The sequence below is a fragment of the Dendronephthya gigantea genome, unplaced genomic scaffold (genome assembly GCF_004324835.1).
Source record: "Dendronephthya gigantea isolate DGI-Jeju-01 unplaced genomic scaffold, DenGig_1.0 000016F, whole genome shotgun sequence".
In the NCBI taxonomy this organism is placed as follows: domain Eukaryota; kingdom Metazoa; phylum Cnidaria; class Anthozoa; order Malacalcyonacea; family Nephtheidae; genus Dendronephthya; species Dendronephthya gigantea.
Window position 1 is genome coordinate 996,748 of NW_021163026.1, and position 24,561 is coordinate 1,021,308.

At 39.3% G+C, this 24,561-nt stretch overlaps 2 protein-coding genes and 1 pseudogene across 6 annotated transcripts in view; 1 reads left to right on the forward strand and 2 right to left on the reverse strand.

Moving 5' to 3' along the window:
* Window positions 1–13,003, forward strand: part of LOC114520644 (serine/threonine-protein kinase Chk2-like) — a 52,534-nt gene extending 39,531 nt beyond the window's left edge. For all 3 annotated transcript variants that reach the window (XM_028540963.1, XM_028540961.1, XM_028540962.1), the window contains one exon: window positions 12,102–13,003. In XM_028540963.1, the coding sequence (XP_028396764.1) occupies window positions 12,102–12,197 (96 nt within the window). In that variant the 3' untranslated portion in view covers window positions 12,198–13,003. The remainder of the gene's footprint in view (window positions 1–12,101) is intronic.
* A 1,319-nt stretch (window positions 13,004–14,322) lies between these two features.
* On the reverse strand, window positions 14,323–14,899 carry LOC114520669 (annotated as a pseudogene).
* Window positions 14,900–15,278: 379 nt separating this feature from the next.
* Window positions 15,279–23,052, reverse strand: LOC114520361 (zinc finger and BTB domain-containing protein 24-like). 3 transcript variants are annotated; one of them, XM_028540609.1, is made up of 3 exons: window positions 22,677–23,052; window positions 21,561–21,613; window positions 15,279–19,066 (listed from the first exon to the last, which is right to left on the reverse strand). In XM_028540609.1, the coding sequence occupies exon 3, from the start codon at window positions 19,009–19,011 to the stop codon at window positions 16,735–16,737; it is 2,277 nt and encodes a 758-aa protein (XP_028396410.1). In that variant the 5' UTR covers window positions 19,012–19,066; window positions 21,561–21,613; window positions 22,677–23,052; the 3' UTR covers window positions 15,279–16,734. The 3 variants fall into 3 exon arrangements, with proteins under 3 accessions (XP_028396410.1, XP_028396412.1, XP_028396411.1); XM_028540611.1 differs by lacking the exon at window positions 21,561–21,613; XM_028540610.1 differs by lacking the exons at window positions 21,561–21,613; window positions 22,677–23,052 and adding an exon at window positions 19,312–20,585.
* Between the last annotated feature and the right edge of the window lie 1,509 nt (window positions 23,053–24,561).

Here is a 24,561-nt window from a genome sequence, read left to right on the forward strand (position 1 = left end):
CAGCGATGCAAATAACGGCATTAGAGTTGCGTTTGTCACAAGGAAACTTCGAGATAACATTGTGACTATGAGTAATGGCATTCCATGGTTTACGACAAATAGAGCGATAATCTGTGATAAAATTGCCAAGACTATAATAATTAAGGTCAAAACTTTTACTCTAAAAACGTAGCAACTTAAACCAGTTATGCAAACGATCAGAATTTCAGGCAAGTTCATCCAGATCATAATGGAATACATCTTATCGCGGTTTCGCGTGTCATTCGTTGAAGATGTAAATTTTTTACTGCCTGCAACGTCAGACGCGGTGTATATTAAACCGTCATACATCATCAGGGTTCCGAAGCACGCGATACAGGCGCATATTGTTATTTTCCAATAACCTAATCGAAATAGCTGTGTGAAATCTGCTCTCTGTGTCTCAGGACCGTGTTTGCGAAGTCTTGTGTCGCTTAAATCCATTTCAGGCGCTAAATTTGTAGAATGTTCAAAGCTTTCTGCTCGTCCCAGCTGCAAGGTGATAATAGGGAGTCTCTGGGAGAAATATCAGACCGATAAGGACAATTGCAGTCGGAAAACACACGGTAGCCAGAGCCCAATGATAACCAATCACCAAAATCTCCATTGAAACGACAGCTGAAAATAGAAATCCTAAACTCCAGAAGATTGCAGTTAATACAGAAAACACAGTTCGATGTTTTGGTGGGAAAAACTCCACTATCACAACGTAACCTAGATCTATAATCGCCACCCCGAAGCCGACAAAGAAAAGGTTTATCCAAAGCCAGTAGTAGTTCATTGAAAACGCGCCCACAAATGAGAAAACAAGTATGAACGTCGTACTGCCAATAAGTGAATATTTTCTCCCGTATTTGTCCGACACCCAACCCCAAAACGAAACGCCTGCCATCAGTCCGGCTGATATCGAGAGTGTCAATACCCCAGCCATGATTGAAGACATATCCCAGTCTGATTTTAGTTTCGGAAGTATCACGGATAAAATGGAATTTCCAAGTGCGTCTACCGTATGTTGAACACAAATTAAGAGGAACACTTTCCAATGAAAAAATCTCAATCCTGTTTCATCCAGAATTTCGTCGATTGAACGAGATTTCAGAAAATCAACATCGGTGTATGTAGTTTCTTTGTCATCGTCTGAGATCTCGTCTGAGATTCCTTTGTATTCTGCTTGGACACCATTGTCGTTGTTTTGACTTCCTTTCGACTTTTCAGAATTCGCTGTGAAAATCCATTCTAAAAACCATTTCAATTTGACCCATAGTTCCATTTTCAATCCTTTTGCTAGTTTTGTATATTCGATAATATTTCGTATAACTTCAAACACCGCAGCAATATTGAGAAGTATTCCTCACGCTTGACTAGTGGCGTTCGACCAAACCATTTGCATGCAAAGTGTCACGTTCAATCATAACACCTACTAATGCCTATATAAAACATCAGTAAAAAAAAGAATTAATAGACTTTCTGAGACACTGACAGTCAATTCATAATTATTATTCAATTGCAATTTATCAGTTGTTATCAATCTATCAGTTTCTGCTCGTCCCCGGCTGCAAGGTGATATGATAATATAATACCGATAAGGACAATTACAGTTTGCCTTCGAAGTACGCGACAAAGAGAAGCCCTGGGTTATTATACTATCTTTAAGATTACTCAATGCGCTTTTTACTGTCGGAGTTTCTACCACAATGAGTGTTAAATACCCCGCAGTTTCTTTCCTCAAAATTATTTCTATATCATGGTCCTTGTTGCATGTGTAACCTAACTTAAGGTGGAGCTTTGCGACGGCAGCAAGACAGTTGTTATAAATGTCACGGATAATATCACAACATTAAATACAACTCCATTAAGATACTTTTGGGCAAAGAATGTCTCGAAGATGAACGGTCTTAGAATTGTCCCAATACGACCAACAGACAGACAAGTTCCAACTCCAATGCTACGATTTTCTGTCGGGTAAACGAGCGATGCAAATAACGCCATCAGAGTTGTGTTTGTCTCAAGGAAACTTCGAGATAACATGGTGGCTATGAGTAACGCAAGCATTTGGTTTACGACAAAACCAGTGATAATCTGTGATGAGATTGCCAAGAATATAATAGTGAGGACCATAATTTTTACTTTAATATCGTAGCAGCCTAAACCAGCTATGAGCCTATGAGAACGATCACAATCTCAGCCAAGTTCATCCAGGCCATAATAGAATGCAAATTATCGTTTTGCGAACCATTTGTAGTTGAATTTTGACAGCCCGCTACGCCAGTCGCAGTGTACATTAAGCTCCAGTACGTCACCATGATTCCGAAAGTCGTAATGCAGAGGCCTATTGTGTTTTTTCAATAACCTGATCGAAATAACTTCGTGAAATCTGCCCTCTGTGTCTCACCACTGTGTTTCCGAAGTATTGTGTTGCTGAAATCCATTTCAGGCGCTATATTTTGTAGAATGTTCAAAGCTTTCTGCTCGTGCCCGGCTGCAAGGTGATAATAGGGAGTCTCTGGGAGAAATATCAGACCGATAAGGAAAATTGCAGTCGGAAAACACACGGTAGCCAGAGCCCAATGATAACCGATCACCGAAAGCTCCACTGAAACTACAGCCGAAAATCTAAAGTCCAAAATACTATAGACAGTTAAAGGAAACATAGTTCGATATTTTTTTGGGAAGAATTCCACTATTACAACATAGCTTAGATCTACAATGCCAAACGCAAAGCTTACAAAAAAAAGGCTCATCCATAACCAGTAATAGTTCGGTGAAAACGCGCTCATGAACGCGAAAACAAGTAAAAGTATCCCACTTTCAAAAAATGAACTCTTTCTACCGTATTCGTCCGACACCCAACTCCAAAACGGTGTTCCCGTCACCGTTCCGACAGATATCGAGAGTGTCAATACCCCAGCCATGATTGAAGACATATCCCAGTCTGATTTGAGACTCGGAAGTATCACGGATAAAATGGAAGCTGCAAGCGGATGCGCGCCTGCGGTATGTTAAACACAAATTAAGAGGAAAACTTTCCAGTGAAAAAATCTCAATCCTGTTTCATCCAGAATTTCGTCGATTGAACGAGATTTAAAAAAATCAACATTCATGTATGTAGTTTCTTTGTCATCGTCTGAGATCTCGTCTGGTATTCCTTTGTATTCTGCATGAACACCATTGTCGTTGTTTTGACATGCTTTCGACTTTTTAGAATTCGCTGTGAAAATCCATTCTAAAAAACATTTTAATTTGACCCATAGTTCCATTTTCAATCCTTGCTTGCTTTCAGTTGGAACTGTATTTAATATTTTTGCTGGAATAAATTACTTGCATTACCGCGAGAACACAAATATGTGGGGAATGTTAGCGATGATACGGGCTTGACCAGTGACGGTTGACTGTGAAGGCGTATTTGCATACAAATTGTCATGTTTAATTATCACAACTGCTGATCCATGAATACACTGGACGTAGTAATAAAAAATGAGGCCAGAATTCATAGATTTTCGAAGACACGTGCAATTGACAATCGATTAATAATTATTTATTATATGACAAGTGTCACTTGTGGTAAAATTAAACCTGTGTTCAGCCATTGCGAAATTCAAATCTCAAATGCAATCCATAACTCTTACTAATCTTTATTAACATAACATGCTCGGTTTCTACCGTGAAATATTGGACCTCGATCGTGCAAGCCTCGTCTCACGGGCGCGGTCTTGCTGTACAAAAAGGCCTCGGTCCGATATTTCGTGGTAAAGACCTTGCGCTTCGTCATTAATCTGTGCAAATTTCTCAGTTGCTTTCCTTGTGTTATGGTCCTTGTTATATAGCTTCAGGGGTGCATCCAGCACTAGTGCACTAATTTGCATGACACAAGAAAACTGCTAAAAATAACCACTTTGTTTTGTAATGCAAATTTGTGCACTAGTGCTGGATCCACCCCTGCCTTAACTTAAGGTGGCGCTTTCCGACGGCAGCAAGACAGTTGCTATAATTGTCACGGATAATATCACAACATTGAATACAATTCCATTCAGATATTTTTCGGCAAAGAATGTCTCGAAGATGAACGGTCCTAGAATTGCCCCAAGGTTTCCAACACACACACAAGTTCCAACTCCAATGCCACGATTTTTTGTCGGGTAAACCAGCGATGCATACAACGACATTAGACATGTGTTTGTCGCGAGGAAACTTCGAGATAACATTGTGACTATGAGTAATGGCATTCTATGGTTTACGACAAACAAAGCGATAATCTGTGATAAAATTGCCAAGACTATAATAATTAAGGTTAAAATTTTTACTCTGAAAACGTAACAACTTAATCCAGTTATGAAAGCGATCACAATCTCAGGCAAGTTCATCCAAATCATAATGGAATGCATTTTATCGCGGTTACGCGTGTCATTCGTTAAAGATGTTAAATTTTGACTGCCTGCAACGTCGGGTGCCGTGTATATTAAACCATCATACGTCACTAAGGTTCCACTGAAATAGGCGAAACAGGCGCATATTGTTATTTTCCAATAACCTGATCGAAATAGTTGTGTAAAAACTGCCCTCTGTGTCTCAGGACCGTGTTTCTAAAGTCTTGTGTCGCTGAAATCCATTTCAGACGCCAAATTTTGTAGAATATTCAAAGCTTTCTGCTCCAAAGCCAGTAATAGTTCATTGAAAACGCGCTCGTTAAGGCGAAAACAAGTATGAACGTCATACTGCCAATGAGTGAACATTTTCTACGGTATTTGTCCGACACCCAACCCCAAAACGAAACGCCTGCCATCAGTCCGGCTGATATCGAGAGTGTCAATACCCCAGCCATGATTGAAGACATATTCCAGTCTGATTTTAGAGTCTGCCATATTTTGAACACAAATTAGGAGGAACACTTTCCAATGAAAATATCTCAATCCTGTTTCATCCAGAATTTCTTCGATTGAAAGAGATTTAAGGAAATCGTCATTCAAATTTGTGGTTTCTTCGTCGGCGTTTGAGATTTCGTCTGGAATACGTTTGTATTTCTTTGATTCTTTATACTCCCACTTGCTCTGGGCTTCTCAGAACTCGTTCCACAAATCGACATAGTTTTTAAGAACTGCTTCAAATTGTCCGTTAATCCATTTTATGAACAACTTCGTTGATAACAGTTTGATCTTTATTGGAAAATATTTTTCTCGCTTGCAAAACTTGCATGTCTGACTGGTGACTAAATAGAAGACATTTGCAAAACAATCTGGTCACATGCAGTCACTGATCACCTCTTGCTGATCTGACAAAACTCTGGATAGACCTATATCCTAAACGAAACCAGAGGCGGATTTTAATTACGCTACGCTTAATTTTTCGATAGAACGATATTTTTCGCTTTATTTTCCGAGAGTCAAGCAATCGAAATGAATTGATACACCTCGCGAGCCCCACACTGGACTTGCAACAGATGATCCCTAAATGGACAGCTAGCAGACGCATAGCTAGTGCGGGGGCCGGAGGTCTCCCCCTCCCACCCCCCTGGTAAAATTTTAAGCCCCTCCTGTGAAAATGAAGTGATATTTGCATATAAATTGGTCACACTCAGTGATCCCACTACTGATTTAAAAACACTGGATGAATGTATCCACTATTCTTATGGAAAAGGTAGCCATAATTTATAGACTTCTGCATGGACACTCCATTGACAGTCTATTAATAATAATTATATTATTTCGTTCTCCCAAACTCCCACGCGTGTTTGTATAACTGTATAGAAACACGGAAATTGTTTTCTATTTCTTAATTATTATAGAAAGATTTCTAGTTAATTCAAGAATTATTTTTTAAAACTGTTTTAAATCAAAATGTACTCTTGATAAACAGAGTTTTTCTACACGACTATTTTCCTAATACTACGTACATATACTTTCTTGAGAGCAGTTTCTTCCAACTTCTTAAGATCTATATTTTAGTTATCTCTATATATTTGATCTCAAAAACTTTGACAGTTAGTGTGGACACACAAATTAATGAAAATTCTTTTGAAATATCAAATATGAATTTGACTGATATGACTTAGCTTAAGATGGCGCTTTGCGACGGCAGCAAGACAGTTGCTATAAACGTCACCATTAATATCGCAAGATTAAATACAATTCCATTAGGGTAATTTTGGGCAAAGAATGTCTCGAAGATGAACGGTCCTAGAATTGTTCCAATGTGGCCAACACACACACAAGTTCCAACTCCAATGCCACGATTTTCTGTCGGGTAAACCAGCGATGCAAATAGCTCCATTAGAGTTGTGTTTGTCGCGAGGAAACTTCGAGATAACATTGTAACTATGAGTAATGGCATTCTATGGTTTACGACGAAGAGAGCGATAATCTGTGATAAAATTGCCAAGACTAATGATTAAGGTTAAAATTTTTACTCTAAAAACTTGGCAACTTAATCCAGTTATGAAAGCGATCACAATTTCAGGCACGTTCATCCAGGCCATAATTGAATGCATATATTCGCGGTTTCGCGTGTCATTCGTTAAAGATGTAAAATTTTGACTGCCTGCAACCTCGGGTGCCGTGTATATTAAACCGTCATACGTCACTGAGATTCCAAAATAGGCGACACAGGCGCATATTGTGATTTCCAATAACCTGATCGAAATAGTTGTGTGAAATCTGCCCTCTGTGTCTCAGGACCGTGTTTCCGAAGTCTTGTGTCGCTGAAATCCATTTCAGGCGCCAAATCTCGTAGAATAGTCAAAGCTTTCTGCTCGTCTCCGGCGGCAAGGTGATAATAGGGAGTCTCTGGGAGAAATATCAGACCGATAAGGAAAATTGCAGTCGGAAAACACACGGTAGCCAGACCCCAATGATAACCGATCACCGAAAGCTCCATTGAAACGACAGCCGAAAGTAGAAATCCTAAAGTCCAGAAGATTGTAGTTAACACAGAAAACATTGTTCGATGTTTTGGCGGGAAAAACTCCAAGATGATGACATAACTGAGATCTACAGTTGCCACTCCGAAGCCAACAAAGAAAAGGCTTATCCAAAGCCAGTAATAGTTTATTGAAAACGCGCTCGTTAAGGCGAAAACAAACATGAATGTCGTACTACCAATAAGTGAAAATTTTCTCCCGTATTTGTCCGACACCCAACCCCAAAACGAAACGCCTGCTATTATACCGGCTGATATCGAGAGTGTCAATACCCCAGCCATGATTGAAGACGTATCCCAGTCTGATTTTAGACTCGGAAGTATCACGGATAAAATGGAAAATCCAAGCGCACCTGCCGTATGTTGAACACAAATTAAGAGGAACACTTTCCAATGAAAAAACCTCAATCCTGTTTCATCCAGAATTTCGTCGATTGAAAGAGATTTAAGAAAATCATCATTCAAATTTGTGGTTTCTTCATCGACGTCTGAGATTTCGTCTGGAATACGTTTGTATTTTGTTTGATTCTTATACTTCCACTTGCTCTAGGCTTATCAGAACCCGTTCCAGAAATCGACATAGTTTTTAAGAACTGCTTCAAATTGGTCCGTTAATCCATTTCTATGAACAACTTCGTTGATAACAGTTTGATCTTTATTGGAAAATATTTTTCTTTGGTTTCAAAACTTGCATGCCTGACTGACTGACTGGTGTCTAAATAAAGGACATTTGCAAACAATCTGGTCACATGCAGTCACTGATCACCTGCCGTTGATTTGATAAAACAATGGATAGACGAAGCTATATCCTATATCCTAAACGAAACCAGAGGCGGTTTTCCATTAGGCTGATTTTTTGATCGAACGATATTTTCGGAGAACTGCAGTGAGGGTCTCCAGTAATTCTGGAGTGTCCAATAATTCCGGAGTGTCCAGTAATTCCGGAGTCGAGCAATCGAAAAGAATTGATACATCACGCGAGCCCCACACTGAACCTGCAATAGATGATCCCTAACTGGACCGCTACGAAGATAAACAGAGTTTACACACACACTATACGTTTTCTACACGAATATATTCATGATACAATATAGCTATATATAGTTAAGCCTTATGAAGACGGTTTCTTTGATCAGTGCAAGGTATTTACTTTAAAAACAAAAATTGTTGTTGTCAATTTTTGTCGTTAGGGGTTTCTTTCCAAAGTAGCATATTCTGAATTGTGAATTGAAATTATATTAAAAAAACGAAATTCTATATAAAAAAACCAACTAAAAATTAAACTATTGTGTGACTTGTTTGGCATACGTAATCGAAACTGCCAGCACCTGGCAACCCCGTTGGGACGCTAACGAAGAAAACGGGACTTTGCGAAGAAACGTGAGTAAAACCTTTGAAAATCGATGCTATTTGCATCCAGAAGCAAAGACGTTAGTGTAAACAAGATGCCCCCCAAAACAAAAGTTATGGCGATTGGACAAAGACAACACAACTAAAAATAGCAATTGTGAAGACTGAAACTGCAATAAATAATCGGAAAGAAACTGTAATAAATAAGAACATCAGCGTTCAAATTTGTGTTTTTCTTCATCGGCGTCTGAGATTTCGTCTGGAATACGTTGGTATTTTGTTTGATCCTTTATACTTCCACTTGCTTTGGGCTTCTTAGAACTCGTTCCAAAAATCGACATAGTTTTTTAAGAACTGCCGTCGAAGACTCTCAAACATTTAATATTTAAGAAATAGAAAACATTTTCCGTGTTTCTATACAGTTATAGAAACACGCGTGGGAGTTTGGGAGAACGAGAAATAATCAGTGGGAAAACGAGCCCGTAGGGCGAGTTTTTCCACGTTATTTCGAGTTCTCCCAAACTCCCACAAGTGTTTCTATAACTGTATAGAAACACAGGAAAAAATGTTTTCTATTTCTTTTATAATATAACTCAATAAAAAGATTTTGTACAAATATTATGATTCGATTCAATTACAAATTCTCATTACATCGCTTCGCTTGTCAAGTTCGGCGGGAAAATTCCCGTGTTTCTATACAGTTATAGAAACACGCTTCTCGACCAATCAGCACGCGCGTACTATAAATGTTATATTATAATAGTATTTAGAACAATTCTAACATTCAACTCTGATATCAAAAACTTCGAGAGTTAGTGTGGACACACAAATTAACGACAATTATTTTGAAATATCAAATATAAATTTGACTGATATAACCTAACTTAAGGTGGTGCTTTGCGACGGCAGCAGGACAGTTGCTATAAATGTCACCATTAATATCGCAAGATTAAATATAATTCCATTAAGATAATTTTGGGCAAAGAATGTCTCGAAGATGAACGGTCCTAGAATCGTCCCAATGTGTCCAACACACACACAAGCTCCAACTCCAATGCTACGATTTTCTGTCGGGTAAACCAGCGATGCAAATAGCTCCATTAGAGTTGTGTTTGTCGCGAGGAAACTTCGAGATAACATTGTGGCTATGAGTAATGGCATTCTATGGTTTACGACAAACAAAGCGATAATCTGTGATAAAAGTGCCAAGACTATAATGATTAAGGTTAATTTTTTTAATCTTAAAACGTAGCAACTTAATCCAGTTATGAAGACGATAACAACCTCAGGCAAGTTCATCCAGGTCATAATGGAATTCATATTTTCGCGGTTACGCGTGTCATTCGTTAAAAATGTAAAATTTTGACTGCCTGCAACGTCAGACGCGGTGTATATTAAACCGTCATACATCATCAGGGTTCCGAAGCACGCAATACAGGCGCATATTGTGATTTTCCAATAACCTGATCGAAATAGCTGTGTGAAATCTGCCCTCTGTGTCTCAGGACCGTGTTTCCGAAGTCGTGTGTCGCTGAAATCCATTTCAGGCGCCAAATCTTGTAGAATGTCCAAAGCTTTCTGCTCGTCCCCAGCTGCAAGGTAAAAATGTGGCGATTCTGGAAGAAATACTATACTACCGATAAGGAAAATTGCAGTCGGAAAACACACGGTAGCCAGAGCCCAATGATAACCGATCACCGAAAGCTCCATTGAAACGACAGCCATAAGTAGAAAACCCAGACTCCAGAAGACGGAGACAAAAACAGAAAACATAGTTCGAAGTTTTGGCGGGAAAAACTCCAAGATGATGACATAACTCAGATCTACAGTTGCTACTCCGAAGCCAACAAAGAAAAGGCTTATCCAAAGCCAGTAATAGTTCATTGAAATCGCGCTCGTTAAGGCGAAAACAAACATGAATGTCGTACTACCAATAAGTGAACATTTTCTCCCGTATTTGTCCGATACCCAACCCCAAAACGAAATACCTGCTATTATACCGGCTGATATCGAGAGTGTCAATACCCCAGCCATGATTGAAGACATATTCCAGTCTGATTTTAGACTCGGAAGTATCACGGATAAAATGGAATCTCCAAGTGCGCCTGCCGTATGTTGAACACAAATTAAGAGGAACACTTTCCAATGAAAAAATCTTAATCCTGTTTCATCCAGAATTTCGTCGATTGAACGAGATTTACGAAAATCATCTGAGATTTCGTCTGGAATACGTTTGTATTTTATTTGATTCTTTATTCCCCTACTTGCTTTGGGCTTCTCAGAACTCGTTCCAAAAATCGACATAGTTACGTAAAACTGCCGTCGAAAACTCTCAATGGTTGACCTTATAAAAACGGAATTGTATTGTTAATTTTTGTCGTGAAGGGTTTCTTTCCATAGGCCTAGTAGCATATTCTGAATTGTGAAAATTATTTTTATACGAAATTATATTAAAAAAAAACTAAAAATTAAACTACTGCGTGACCTGGCATACGTAATCGAAACTGCCAGCACCTGGAATCCCCGTTGGGACGCTGACGAAGAAAACGTGACCTTGGGAAGAAACGTGAGTAAAACCTTTGAAAATCGATGCTATTTGCGTCCAGAAACAAAGATTAGTCTAAACAAAGACCAAAGTTAGTCTAAACAAGATGCCCTCCAAAACAAAAGTTATGGCGATTGAGACAAAGACAACACAGCTAAAAATAGCGATTGTGAAGACTGAAACTGCAATAAATAATTGGAAGGAACAAGTAATCGTTAGACATGTGGACACTATTAACAAAAAGTTATCTGAAATAAATCAACTGAGACGCGAGATCGAAGCGAAAAATTTTTCTGAGGGCGTAAACGACGAAGAAATTGGTAAGTGGAATAGTGATATTGAAGTTTGATGGGAGGCGGCGACGAAGGGGTCAAAAGGCTGCAGAAATGGCTCAAAACAAAGAAATGAGAGCAAGAAGAACTGGAACAAGAAAATCGGATCGAGTTTAAATTTACTTATTTACATGAGGCTAAAATTAAAACGCAACCTCAGAACTCGTTCCAAAAATCGACATAGTTTGTAAAAACTGCTTCAAATTTTCTCGCTTGCAAATTGTGACTGGGACATAAAAGACTAGCTAACTTTTAACTGTAAGGACAGAATTGGCCAATCAGAGTTGTGTATTTCTGAGTTAACTAGGATTTAACTATGCAAAATGTAAATTCTAGGGGTTTAAAGGGTCTTAATTTCGAATGGATTTATACAAAATACATACTTCAAATTCAAGCCAGGAACAGTTTTATACAACCGGCCCCTGGTCACAGGTTTTCTCGCTTGCAAAACTTGCATGACTGACTGACTGGTGACTAAATAGAAGACATTTGCAAACAATCTGGTCACATGCAGTCACTGATCACCTCCCGCTGATCTGACTAAACTCTGGATAGCGTTTTTCCACTGGGCTGAATTTTTCGATAGAATCGAACGATATTTTTTACTTGATATTTTTTACTTGATCCTCACTGGACTCTACGAGGAACAGTTTTAAAATTAATGGGTAGTAAGATGGGTAGAAAGTGTCTCGCTCAGATATCTAGTTATTTAGGTTTAGCCAGTTCAATGGGTCTAGCGCATTGAAATAGACCTTCAATGCATAATGACGTCACAAGCTGTGACGCCTGCAAGGAATTCTGGTCCTTGTAGTCCAACGGGAAATTTTGAAGTTTGAGTTTCCCGCCGGGACTACTGAGACCAAATTTCTGTGCAGACGTGACGGCTTTTGACGTCATTATGCATGAAGTCAATTGCCACAGTAACCAACTACGCTCTTACCTTATAGGTGACAAAGCGAAAAGAAGCGACGGACTCCGACCAATCATCGGCCACTTCTTCTAAGCGTCGAAAGCTATCTTCCGACGAGGATTCGACAAAATGATCAATAATCAGCGGGAATTGTGACGGCCAGTTTACACGCGATTCTCTTCTTTTGATAGATGTGAAAGAGAAAATGGTTGCGAATGTTCCAAGGTACGGAACTCAACAAGTGCACTTGTTTGAACATCCGTAACTTATCCACTCGTTCACATCTATCAAAAGTCTTCACGTTGTACTGGACAGGGTAACTATGTCAGATAAATGTGATAAGTTTAGAAGGATATTTTACAGAACTTTTTATCGTTAGACAAACAAATTTATTTCATACTCAATACATGTTTTACCCATACATTTGACCTGGAAACAACACACTGTCAATGGATAGTCTGATTGAATATTGACATCTGGTTAAGAGGAGATATTTTTCTATGTCGCGTAAAATGTGCTCAAAACCTCACTTATATTAGCATGCAAAAGTACCAAAATTTTCAACGCTAAAAAGGTTTTGCAAACCCCAAGAGTACCAAAAAAGTATGTTTACTACATAATCAAAAAATAATGTTAAAATGAAGAGACTTCTCGGGTCTCGGGATTAGTAATTGACTATATTAAAACAATGTATGGTTATCCATACCAAGTGTTCGAAGATGAATTACATAAACAAACTTAAACAAAGTAAATTGCCATCGCAAAGTCTCTTTATGTCGTTGGAAATATTGGGTTGTATAATAATCACTGAGCTCTATGATTTTAATTGAAGAAAGAAAATGTTGAAAGTTCTATAGAATTTCCATAAGTTTTTCATTCCATAAAAAATTCCATTTCACTTGCCTGTATATCAAAATTTCAACGAGAAATACATGTACATTGAATAGTCAATAGTTAATAAACAAAGAAATCTTTATATAACTGGAGTGTCTTGCACACCGGTCTTGACATGGCGTGGCAATTATCATTCTGACGAATGCAAAAGAAGGCCCGCCCATACCACAATCTTCCCTCTTTCCTTTCAGGAAGAAATTTAAAACGTCACATTTGTGTTTGTATCTATACGTTCACATACGCCAGGGTAAGAATCGTATACGAAAAAATCGCATAGTTTACAATGGCTGGGCGGCTATTCCTTTCCAATCGTTCTGTGATATAACCTGGATTAAGTCTTGTTGTTATTTCTAGTACGATATAACCAATATCTTTAATCCTTAATATAATCCTTTAGGGTTAGTAGTTGGCTTAGGGCACAGTGTGCTTAGGGTGAGGTTTAGGATTAAAGTTAGGATTATATTAGTGGATTCTGAACAATGTATACTTCACATGTCAATCCTAGCTTTATCTTACATGAAGTATCCGCGATAGAACATTTCAAAATGGCTGGAAAATTTTAAATATGTTTTTGGTTTCCAGCAATGCTTTTGCCAAGTAATTTCACGATTTATACACTCCTAAACGTGGATACGTTTTCCTGTGCATCAGCTGTTCAAGGATGAAAGAAAAAAAGAAATATAAGAGTAAGAAAGGTATGTATTTTTGGTGTGTAAAATGATTTGTTACCTAGTTTCGTACTCTCGTTTTCTGTGTTTCAACACAGTTCACGTAATAAATGTGCTTAAAATAAGCCCATCAGCTATCAACAAATTGATTTCGTCCTCCAACGGAGGAAGGAATAAAAATAAACGGGAAAACTGTGAAATGAAGGGACTTTCTTCAGTTTCCTGCTAAAGACACATGGAAAAAAACGGGGTTTTCAAAGTGTAGTTTGAAATAAACTTCAAACTTTCAAAGTGTAGTTTGAAAATATGGCAAATGACGGTACTGCTTGTTTAATAATTGGATTAGTTGATGTCATATTGATTTTGAGTTTTCTTTGGCAAGCACTTCAAGTGCTTCAAATATCAAGGGGTAGATTAACTACCTGTGATTTTGCCTATTTGAAAGTGCTGGGCCAGTGTGGTTTTGTTGAGAGGGGTAGCCTGGTATGGTTTCAGGTGCATGTGCCAGCTGTGGAGAATATTAGAATGCATACTTCATAGGGTGCTACTTAGACGGTCAGTGACTCATATAAACTTTAGGGAACTTTCTAGTGCACTAAAAAAAATTATAATTGGATTTCATACATAATCACTATAATTGACACCAATTACACCCCCTCTGATCTAGTCTAGGGAGCATGCTACCCCCCAACTAAATTACTCAATCATTCTATGGAATGAGGGGTGGGTTATTGAAACATAGCATGAGGGGTGGGTTACTCAAACATAACATGAGGGGTGGGTTACTCAAACGTAGCATGAGGGGTGGGTTACTCAAATGTAGCATGAGGGGTGGGTTACTCAAACATGTAGCATGAGAGGTGGGTTACTCAAACACAGAATGGGGGGGGGTTACTCAAACATAACATGAGGGGTGGGTTACTCAAACATGTAGCATGAGGGGTGGGTTGTTCAAACATGTAGCATGAGGGATGGGTTACTCAAACATGTAGCATGAGGGGTAGGTTACTCGAACACAGAATGAGGGGTGGGTTACTCAAACACAGAATGAGGGGTGGGTTGCTCAAACATAGCATGAGGGGTGGGTTGCTCAAACATGTAGCATGAGGGGTGGGTTACTGAAACATAGCATGAGGGGTGGGTTACTCAAACATAGCATGAGGGGTGGGTTATTCAAACACAGAATGAGGGGTGGGTTACTCAAACACAGAATACTTAAGGGGTGGGTTACTCAAACATAGCATGAGGGGTGGGTTACTCAAACATGTAGCATGAGGGGTGGGTTACTCAAACATGTAGCATCAGGGGTTGGTTACTCAAACACAGCATGAAGGGTGGCATGAGATAAGGGTAAGGGGTTTTATATGAAATAAGAGTGTCATGACTCGCTCCCATAATGCCTGAAGATATAGAAGGGAGGTTTAAAACACACAATATCATATGAATATATAATACAAAACAAACCAATATCATATGAATATATAATAAGTAAAAGTGTTGCAAAAATTGAATATAAAATATTAATGAAATACATTGCCGTAATTACGTAACAAATTGTATATTATCCAAATCCGTTTCAAAAACATTAAGGTGGAAGTCATATCTGTTCTACATGCTAGTTTTGCATGTCATAACAATTTAACAAAGGAAAACCATGGATGGGTATTTGGTTGATCTAACCTTTTGTTTACCTACACAGACATCACTTCCACTTTATATTTTACTATAAATATATGAAAAATGAATACAAAATTATTATAAATATATCAAAATGCATGCTGTAGAAAAATATGCAGAGATTTACATGATTCATTTGTCTTGTATGATTTTACATTTTATTGGCGGCGCAAAATTATTCTAACTACGGAAATAGACCAGCCAAAGCAAATCATATTTTGACAAACTATGTCATATAAATGTGTTTAAAAAAGCAAGGGTGTCTTTATCAATTGATGTCCCAATCAAAAATTCAGTTCCACCAGGAGGGGAGCTGCTAAAATTTTGAATTGGAAATTCATGCAACTAATGCTATACATACTTAACTGTCTTTTTGTAGTATAGAACTCGACACCATTATTTTTAAACAAATTATTAACTTTTTATCCCCGACCATATGCCTTGCCCATGGTACGAATACACATTAGTTCAGATTAGTTCAACACCAATGTCTAAGTGATGATTACCCAATAGAGTACCATTAATAACTCACCATACAGTACCATTCAAGACCGTCCAGTCCAGTCCAAGCGATACTGTCAAACTTGCACATGTGATGCCCTAAATTGACATCCGTTTTCAAAATTATAAACACAATAGTTGTACACAAATGTTGCAGTCAGTAAATGGTACCATAGAGAGTTAGCCATCAATATAGAATCCAGATGACAATGTCTACCATAACTACTTGAGTCACACAATTTCCAAGAAATCAACAAAGTTCCACACTATTATTAATGTACAAAATAAGCCCAATCAGTTCATAATCCACACGTAATATACATCAGTGAAGGTCAACATCTTTCACACAATAAATCCCAGAAAGGTGTGTATTTCAGCCATACAGTTCCCATACAAGCTTTTCAAAGTTCCACAACTATTAATGTTGAAAATAACCCATTCGATCAATAATATCCACATAGTATTTACCAACTCAATACACTGTCACACTTTAACTCCAGTAACTGGGGTGGTATTAGCGGTACAGTCTCAAAGACATTGTGAAAATCTCACACCATTGATATTGGAATTGAGCCAATTAGTTCATAATATCCGCATAATATACATCGACACGAGAATTCTTTGCATCTTTATCTCAAGCCACTCAAGAACATTAGTCAATCAGTTCATAATATCCGCATAAAATATATATTTTAACTTAAGCCACTCAACAAAATTAGTCAATCAGTTCATAATATCCAAATAAATGAATGGGAACAAGTCCAACAGTGAATATATGTTGAAAATAACCAAAACACTTCATAATAATAACTGAAGCATTGTCACACAATATCCAAAAAAAATTGAAAGTTCTCACATAATATGAAAAAATCCAAGGTTACCAACAAAGTTTTTTGAAGCTTCGAGAAACAGACCATGGTACCTGTGATATCACTTGTATACTGGTACATCAACACCCAGAATAGGTTTGATATCTTTTGGTTCCATGTCAGTTAACTGTGATTTTATCATGGTACTTGGCAGTAAGATATGCGGAGGTGATTGCGCATGGTACTCGTTGGTTGATGATACTGTCCTTGGTACATTATGCTCCATACCATCACCATGCATGCAGGACCCACTTGTGGGTTGGAGAGGGGCTGTTCTCTCAGGGCTGTGCATGATAGTGAGGCATCTAACAGGCATATGGTTGTTAGCATTTTCTCTCATCATATTGTTGTTGATGTCAGCAGATAATGGTTCACACATGAGACTGGTGGTGATTGGTGGGTGGTGATTAGAATACTGACCATTCAAAGTGATACTGGTCATTGAGGTTGGTGGTTTGTGTTTGGTGAGTAGCTGGTGCTGGGGTGGAGACAATACAGGAGTAACATTTGGGTTGGGGCTGGTTTCTGCTGAAGTACCATAGATATTGGTACTCTGGTGGTCGTTAGGTGATGGTGAATGCTTGGTCATTACTCTATGGTGGGCATCAGCTAGGGTTGGGTTGGAGGATGTCTCGTGACCATTTCTCATTTCATCTTGACTGTATTCACCATTCTCAATAAAGCGTGGTTTCATGGAAATGGTGGACATACTTGGGTATTCTGGTGGGATATCAGCTTCGACATTGTCCGCTTCACTGCCGAAATTTGGTTCGTTAGGATCACCATGTTGACTGTTGTGCATTGTCTCCATGGCAACAGTGGCATCACTTGCCACTGAGGTTAGTCTACTTGGGTCAAAGTTTGCTGTTTCCGTTGCAACTGAATGGCTGGTGGGGTATAGTTGGTGGTTTGTTGATGCAACAGCAAAATTGTTGGAAGGTTCTGCAAAAGTTGGTCGACGAATCTGTGCAGAGGAGCATGGTTGGTTTGATGTTGCCAAGGCAACAGGTTCACAATGTTCCGAATCATTGGGTGTGCCATTGCTGGGTGCCAATTGTGCAATGCCATTCACAGCCTGAAGTGTAACTGGTACCACAGATATCATACCATTCTTATCGCACTTCACAACCATAGAAATTTGACTGGTTGGTACCATTGTCGCATCTAGATTACCATTACCATCATAAATTTCACCAGCTGCATGATGAACATCACCCAATTCTGTGGTTGAGCCACTTCGAGTCAACCCATTTTCAGTTGAAAACGAATCAGCGGTAGAAATCCCATTGTGCATGGTACTTGTAGGTGTATAGGGTTTTTGCACCCACTTTAAGCCATGGGATTCATTCACCGGTGCGGTTTCGACTCTGGCTATGCTTATCGGGGGTGTGGGTACGTATATCGGCCTCCGAGGGTACAGACTTCGCATGGGGATCTCTTCCCCCTCGGGTGCTGGGAAGCAGGACTTCACCTTGCGCTCATGACGCCGAAGACTACTACTCGAGGAAAATTTCACGCCGCAAATTTGACAGACGTACGGCTTGACTCCAGTGTGCGTCCTTTTGTGCTCGTTCAAACTCCCTCGTTGGCTGAACGAGCGAAGACACGTCTCGCACTGATACGGCCGCTCTCCGCTATGCGTTCTCTTGTGCTTCTGAAGCTGATCGCGAAAGCTGAACTTTCTATCGCACTCGGCGCACGAATACGGTTTCTCGTGAGTTTGCAGGTGTTTGTTGAGTATCGTCTCCCTCGCGAAACTTTTCCCACACTCTGGGCATTTGTAGGGTCTGTCGACAGCGTGCACGCGAGCCTGGTGTAGGGAACAGCGCCAATAGTAGCCAAAAACCTTGCCACATTCGGGGCAGGGAAAATGGCCTTTTCGTTTATTCTTTGGTCGTTTTTCGCCGTTTCCCACGTGGACGTCGTCCATGTGTTGTCTCAGGCTCTGAGCGTAGCTGTAGCTTTTGCCACAAGACGGGCAAACGTACGCTTTCTCGCCCGAATGCACCGTCATGTGTTTCTTCATATTGCTCGGATCGCTGCACGTTTTCCCGCACACTTCGCATTCGTAAATGTAGTCCTTGTTGTGAATCCTTTGATGCTTTTTCAAATTCGATGAACAAGTGAATCGCTTGTCACAGACGGTGCAAAGGTAAGGTTTCTCTCCCGTGTGTGTGAGAAGATGTATTTTCAAGCCAGACAAAGTCATATTGCTCTTACGACATATATGACAATCGTGTCCGTTCGAGTTCGTTCCCTTGCCTTTTCGATTCGATTTGGGCTTTGGTTTCGCAGCCCTGAGCTCATCTCCTTCGTCTAGTTCGCCTGCCTTAGGCATTTTTTGACGATACCAGTAAGTTTGAGATGGTTGCTGTTGGTACGAATCGCCTTATCTAAATAATATCAAATAGCAAGCTGTCAGGTAAATGGCAAATACACTCAACTCTGGCCAGTTATTGGTGCGTATAATTATGCAAGATGCCTTGCATAATTTCTGGCATTATGGATCAATTGACTTGATTTACGACTTTCGCACAATATCATTCGGTTCTAAGGCGACACAGTCCTCATATGTGTCGATAAAACGACTTCATAGCGAACTAGCCGCCTCTTTTACGCGGTTAAAAATCACTTTTACCTTCGCATGGTTCGTCAGCTTAAGTATGTAAACCCACCACTCTGCGGGAATCCACACGTTTCTTAATAATTGCCATAGTTGCACAATCAGATTTAGCTGTTGTTTGCACGTTCGCGTTTCAGCGCCGAATTCACTCGAGTGGCGTTAATTTCGACGGGGCGATGCGCCCTCGTGTACTATAACCTTTTGTATTTCGAAAGTTTTGCTATAAATTACGGGATAAACCGAAGTCTACTGCTCAGAACGATGTCTGCCTTGAGGCTTTCGGAGTGTTAAATTACCTTCCGTCTCAAATTACACAGCATGACCCTATGGGCATTTTTAAATTCGACCATAATAGTGCTCGGCATCAATATATCCGCATGCGATTTGCATTCGAGGCAGATTTGAAACGCGACTCTGAATGCCCTGTGTAATATAGTCGTACAACGCTTGTTATTGTGGCGACGTTATGTGCTTGAAATGAAACTGCCAATCAAAAATACCAAACCCGAAAGGTGAAATTTGTATTGTTTACATCGCTGTTTATCCCGACAAAGCCCAACGCGAAAGCTGTCATGCATAAATTTTTCAAACACTTAATCTCTATAGACTACACGCGAAACTATGGTAGGAAAATTGTTTCTATTTGCGAGTTGTGGGGTCAAGTCGACAGCTTTCCTCTTGTTATGTTGCCGCAAGGCCACCGCTGTCGAGTAGTATGCAGGGCACCCTACAAAGGTATTAAAGAATGGTTCTAACCCAGTCTAGCTTGCCCATTTGAGGTCGTGTGATCTTTCTCAGCTGAACAAGAAATGTAGCGACTTTCGTTCAGTGTTGCGAAACTCGGAGTGTTACTGGATATAGTTAATTGAAACAATCTATCGTCAAAGATAATTTGCGCCAATTTCGGGTTCGGCACATACAAACAGTCCATAATAATGCTTTATTTCCGAGTCTTGCATATTCCGGCGGAATTGCTTTGTTGTTCTTTTTGCCTTGCATTGGAAGGGTATGTAGCTGAAAATAGTACCAGTGCATGGCATGCCAACTGCTAAGACAAAACTCCCTATGCCATGGGCTGTTGAGTGTCATGTTTTCAAAGCTTTGATTTTGTCGGCACAACGCCGCTGGTCATAATATATGGGAGACGCAAATGGCAATACTCATTTCGAATTTTTAAACCAAATGCCAGGTTTTTAAGGTCAAGAGAATGGTTCATTATGTTTGAAACACAAAGACAAGAGACAAGTTGATGACCAAGAAAGTGCGAAAAGTCCCTCTATTACTTGAAGTCAAACGTTCGCCGTTATCTCTATTATCTAAAACGTCTCTATTATCTAACGAAATTTTAGTATGCTATATGCGAAATTTAGTATGCCTTTCTATACATACATCCACACTCCTAGTATTTTAGCATTTCATTTATTTCATTTATAAAATGTACTTTGTAAACGCGATGAACTTTGACTAGACTACGACGACAATAAAAGCGCTCTATACTATGTCTATAGCTATATATACCTCGCGGGCATAGCTATAAAATAATATATATTGAGGCCGTGTTGAAAGCGTCTATCGGCATTGTATCAATCTTTTTCAATAACAATATCTCTTTACTTCGATGAAAAACAGCTGGAAAACACCGCCGATATTTTTGTTGGGGGTGGATAAAAATATGTTTTGGATAAAAATTCAAACGCGCTTTCGTCCGTACGTGGTTCCTGGCAAATGCATATATCTGGGTGTGCGAAACGAACTACTTTTCTGACTGCAGTTTGCAATCATTTTTACAGCCGTTTAGACTTTAGTCTTTACCGCTCGATTGCAGGGGAAGGTAGTACTGACTACGCTTTCGACCCAATGGTAGTACAGTAAAAAAATAATCGTTAGTCGTAATTGAAAACGAAGAGTTGTGGTTATGTAACAATTTGCGGAATAAAACTAAACAAAATCTTAAATTTCTCTGGTGTGTGACATAATACCTGAATGAAAAAACCTCAATCTTTGAATGAAGAAAATGCATGCGTGATTGTATTGCCTTGTTTCACTCAAATCATCGTGGTCTAACCATAGTATCATCAAACCAGAACAATAGTTGACCGCGAGGTCAGATTAATTCGATCAAAAGTTAGGGGTTAGAATTAGCTGTATATATTCATATAATCCAGTTGATTATTTCGCTTTAACGATATAAATTCAACAAATATTATTATATCATCATAGCCAAACGCGATAACCTAATATTACTTGAGTGAGTACGTACTCACCTTGTCTGGCTATGAAGTCTGTAGCTTGTGACGAATCCGTTCGTAGAGTTGTGCTAAAAAAACACGCATAAAAAAACACGCTTGTCTATTGGGACCAAATTATCATTTTACATACGCCTAAAGGTCGCAACTGTGTTAACACGACATTAAAATGCATACGTTGTTGTTGTAAAAAAACGTATCAAATGTATGGCGCCGTTTGTCGTCAAATACATCTAGCTAGACTGCTAAATATGTAAACCGCACAATTGTAATTATTGCGTATATATAGCCGAGTGATAAAAGATTATCTCGTTTCCATACTTCAACGGTAGGTTCAAAATCTAATTTCAAAAACCACAGTGTGCAAAAACTCACTGTTTTCAACAAATTGTCTCCGAATCTTGAACTTCTAAACACGCGATGCAGGAAATACAGAAATGTGTCGTGTGTATATTATTTTGGATAAATCGGCATTACGTAACTTTGTCTCAAAGGAAGCAATCTTGCATGGAAAATTGCACGATCATGCAAATGCTCAAAGCACCCATCATCAGAAGTATCGTATTTCGTATTCCGGATTATTTGCTGTGCTACGTTGGTCAGAAATCCTTTAGCTTAGGAACTGCTTGCCAAGCCCGGAAGGTGGGGGGGGGGTGAATTTGGGTAGCGGGAGGTATTGGTTGGGATGATTTAGGTAGCGGGAAGGTGTTAGTGGGAATTTTGCTAAAAGCCTAAAAGCGGGGGGCTCTCTACCCTTGAGGCATTATTATATATGATTTAACTCTCCTGGCGAATGCCCTTACGTCTTCAGGGGGCTATGGCTTTCAAGGACCGTCCACCAACAAAACACGACATTTATTGCACCCGTGATTGCACAAGTATTTTCATGAAATATAAAACGCAAAAGATAAACCACGCTTCGTGATTTCTACGTTTTGACCCAGCTATGAGCCCTATGGTGACCTTCAGGAAACTCAATGTGATGATATGAAATTTTAATGTAACAAAATACGGTTTGGTTTATGTTACAAAAAGACTTCAGGCTGTTCACCAATGATACTTAAAATTTGCAAGATTCCATCACTATAAATAGAATAGCCTCGTACTGTCTCTATTAGTAATATTTCATCCTACCTGACAATACGAACTTGTGTATATATGTCTTTTATCTTACACTTCCATGTAGAGTCTCCTTTATCGAGCGTTCACAATTCTCGTATGAATCGTGCCAATTGTTGGTGCAGAATTTGTGTTACTGCGAATATAGCTTTGTCAAGAATGTTTATATTATATTGGTGACTATTTCGATAGCACTCAAATAACCTATTAACTCATCAGATTAACCTCGTTGGCAGAGGATTTCGTCCCATTCTTGCGATCCTAATCACTTCTTAGCGTCCGGAAAATCACCGCCGAACTGACTTCAATCCCTGAAATATGTTTTTGCCGTGTTCCAGACGAGACTCACCAGTCGCGCCAGTGCAAGCAAGGACAATAAACAATGAGATGATAATGAGAGTTAATGGGGCTTATCAACTCAATTTCTCTTCTATTACTTCTCTAAATAGTAAATTGCATTCGACATAGAGCGCGCGCCATAACATTCCGCGTTCATTTCCATGGATATCTGATGATATTTACTTTCGTAAATTCTGGAAATTTGAGTTGGAAATTCCGTCGCAGCGCCGACTGAATCGCGCCAGGAATCCGCAAGCGCTTTCAAGTCTTTCGGTCGAGCAAAGCTAAAATACAGGGTGTATAAAAACCCCGCAACATTTCAAGGGTCTATAACATCTTTTGTTATTGAAAAGAAGCGAATGTTTATGAATAGTCAGAGTTGCGTTTTTTTTTAATCCACCTTTTTTAATACGCCTATAATAATTATTATGGCTATTTGGCACTCAACAGACACTAACTAAATAGTAAGAGTTAAATGATGCCATGAAAGATTTTGATGTGTAAGGTCTTGTTGTTTAACAAAGGAGCCTCTCAATCAATTACGTGCAGTCATGAAATAATGATGATACTTGAACGAGGGCTGAGCCTCCGTTCCCCCAACAACGTACCCAGGGTCTTAACCTCTGCGTTCGCTCTCGATCAAATTGAAATTAGAAACTTATTTTGACTGAATGAACATTGAGCTTTTAGGAGATGGTTTTTGCAACAAAGGAAAAAGAACTTCATTTTGTTCGAGCAACGACGTGCTCGGAAACCACTTAGAGGGGGTAAGAGAGGGAGGTGAGGGTTGGGCTTAAAAACGCAGTAGTCCAATGTTAGATTAGTTTGAGACCGCTGAACAAGCACGTTAAATAAATGTGTCGTGGTTTGTGTGTGAACTACGTGAGAAAGATATCTCAAACGTGGTGGTCCAGTGTAGGTAGTATTCTCACAATAAGTTGTTGCGGTTTGTGTCTGAACTACCTGAGAAATATATCTCAAACGTGGTGATTCAGTGTAGGTAGTATTCTATAATAAGCTGTTGTGGTTTGTGTCTGAACTACCTGAGAAAGATATCTCAAACGTGGTGATTCAGTGTAGGTAGTATTCTGCAACATGATGATCCGTCGAAAAAAGATATCTCAAACATGATAGGCTATAGTGTCAGGAGTATTTCTCACTGAATAAGACTTAGAGTATCACAGACGTTAGCATTTTTAAAGCTTTAAACCACAAGATTACTTAAACTTAGTGCTTTAGTTTACGTAACTGACTAACCATACGGTGGCCATCATTTGTTTAAGACCTGCTTTGAAAAACGTGTCTAAAGTCTCGTCTTCTCTGACGGAATAATATTGTCGGTCAAAGTCGTTCCGGCTCCAAGGTCAAGTATTCCTCTGTGGTATTCTATTTCGATTTCAAAGGGCATCCTTCGAGACATACGTTAATTGCGTCAAATAGACGTCATGAAGTCAAGGTGCCGGAAAATGATATTCGGTCAAAACCGCATAGCCTGAAGGCGACATTTTCTAAAGCCTTTGTATTTGCCTGTATGTTCAGTCAAGTAAAACGGCGCGAAATA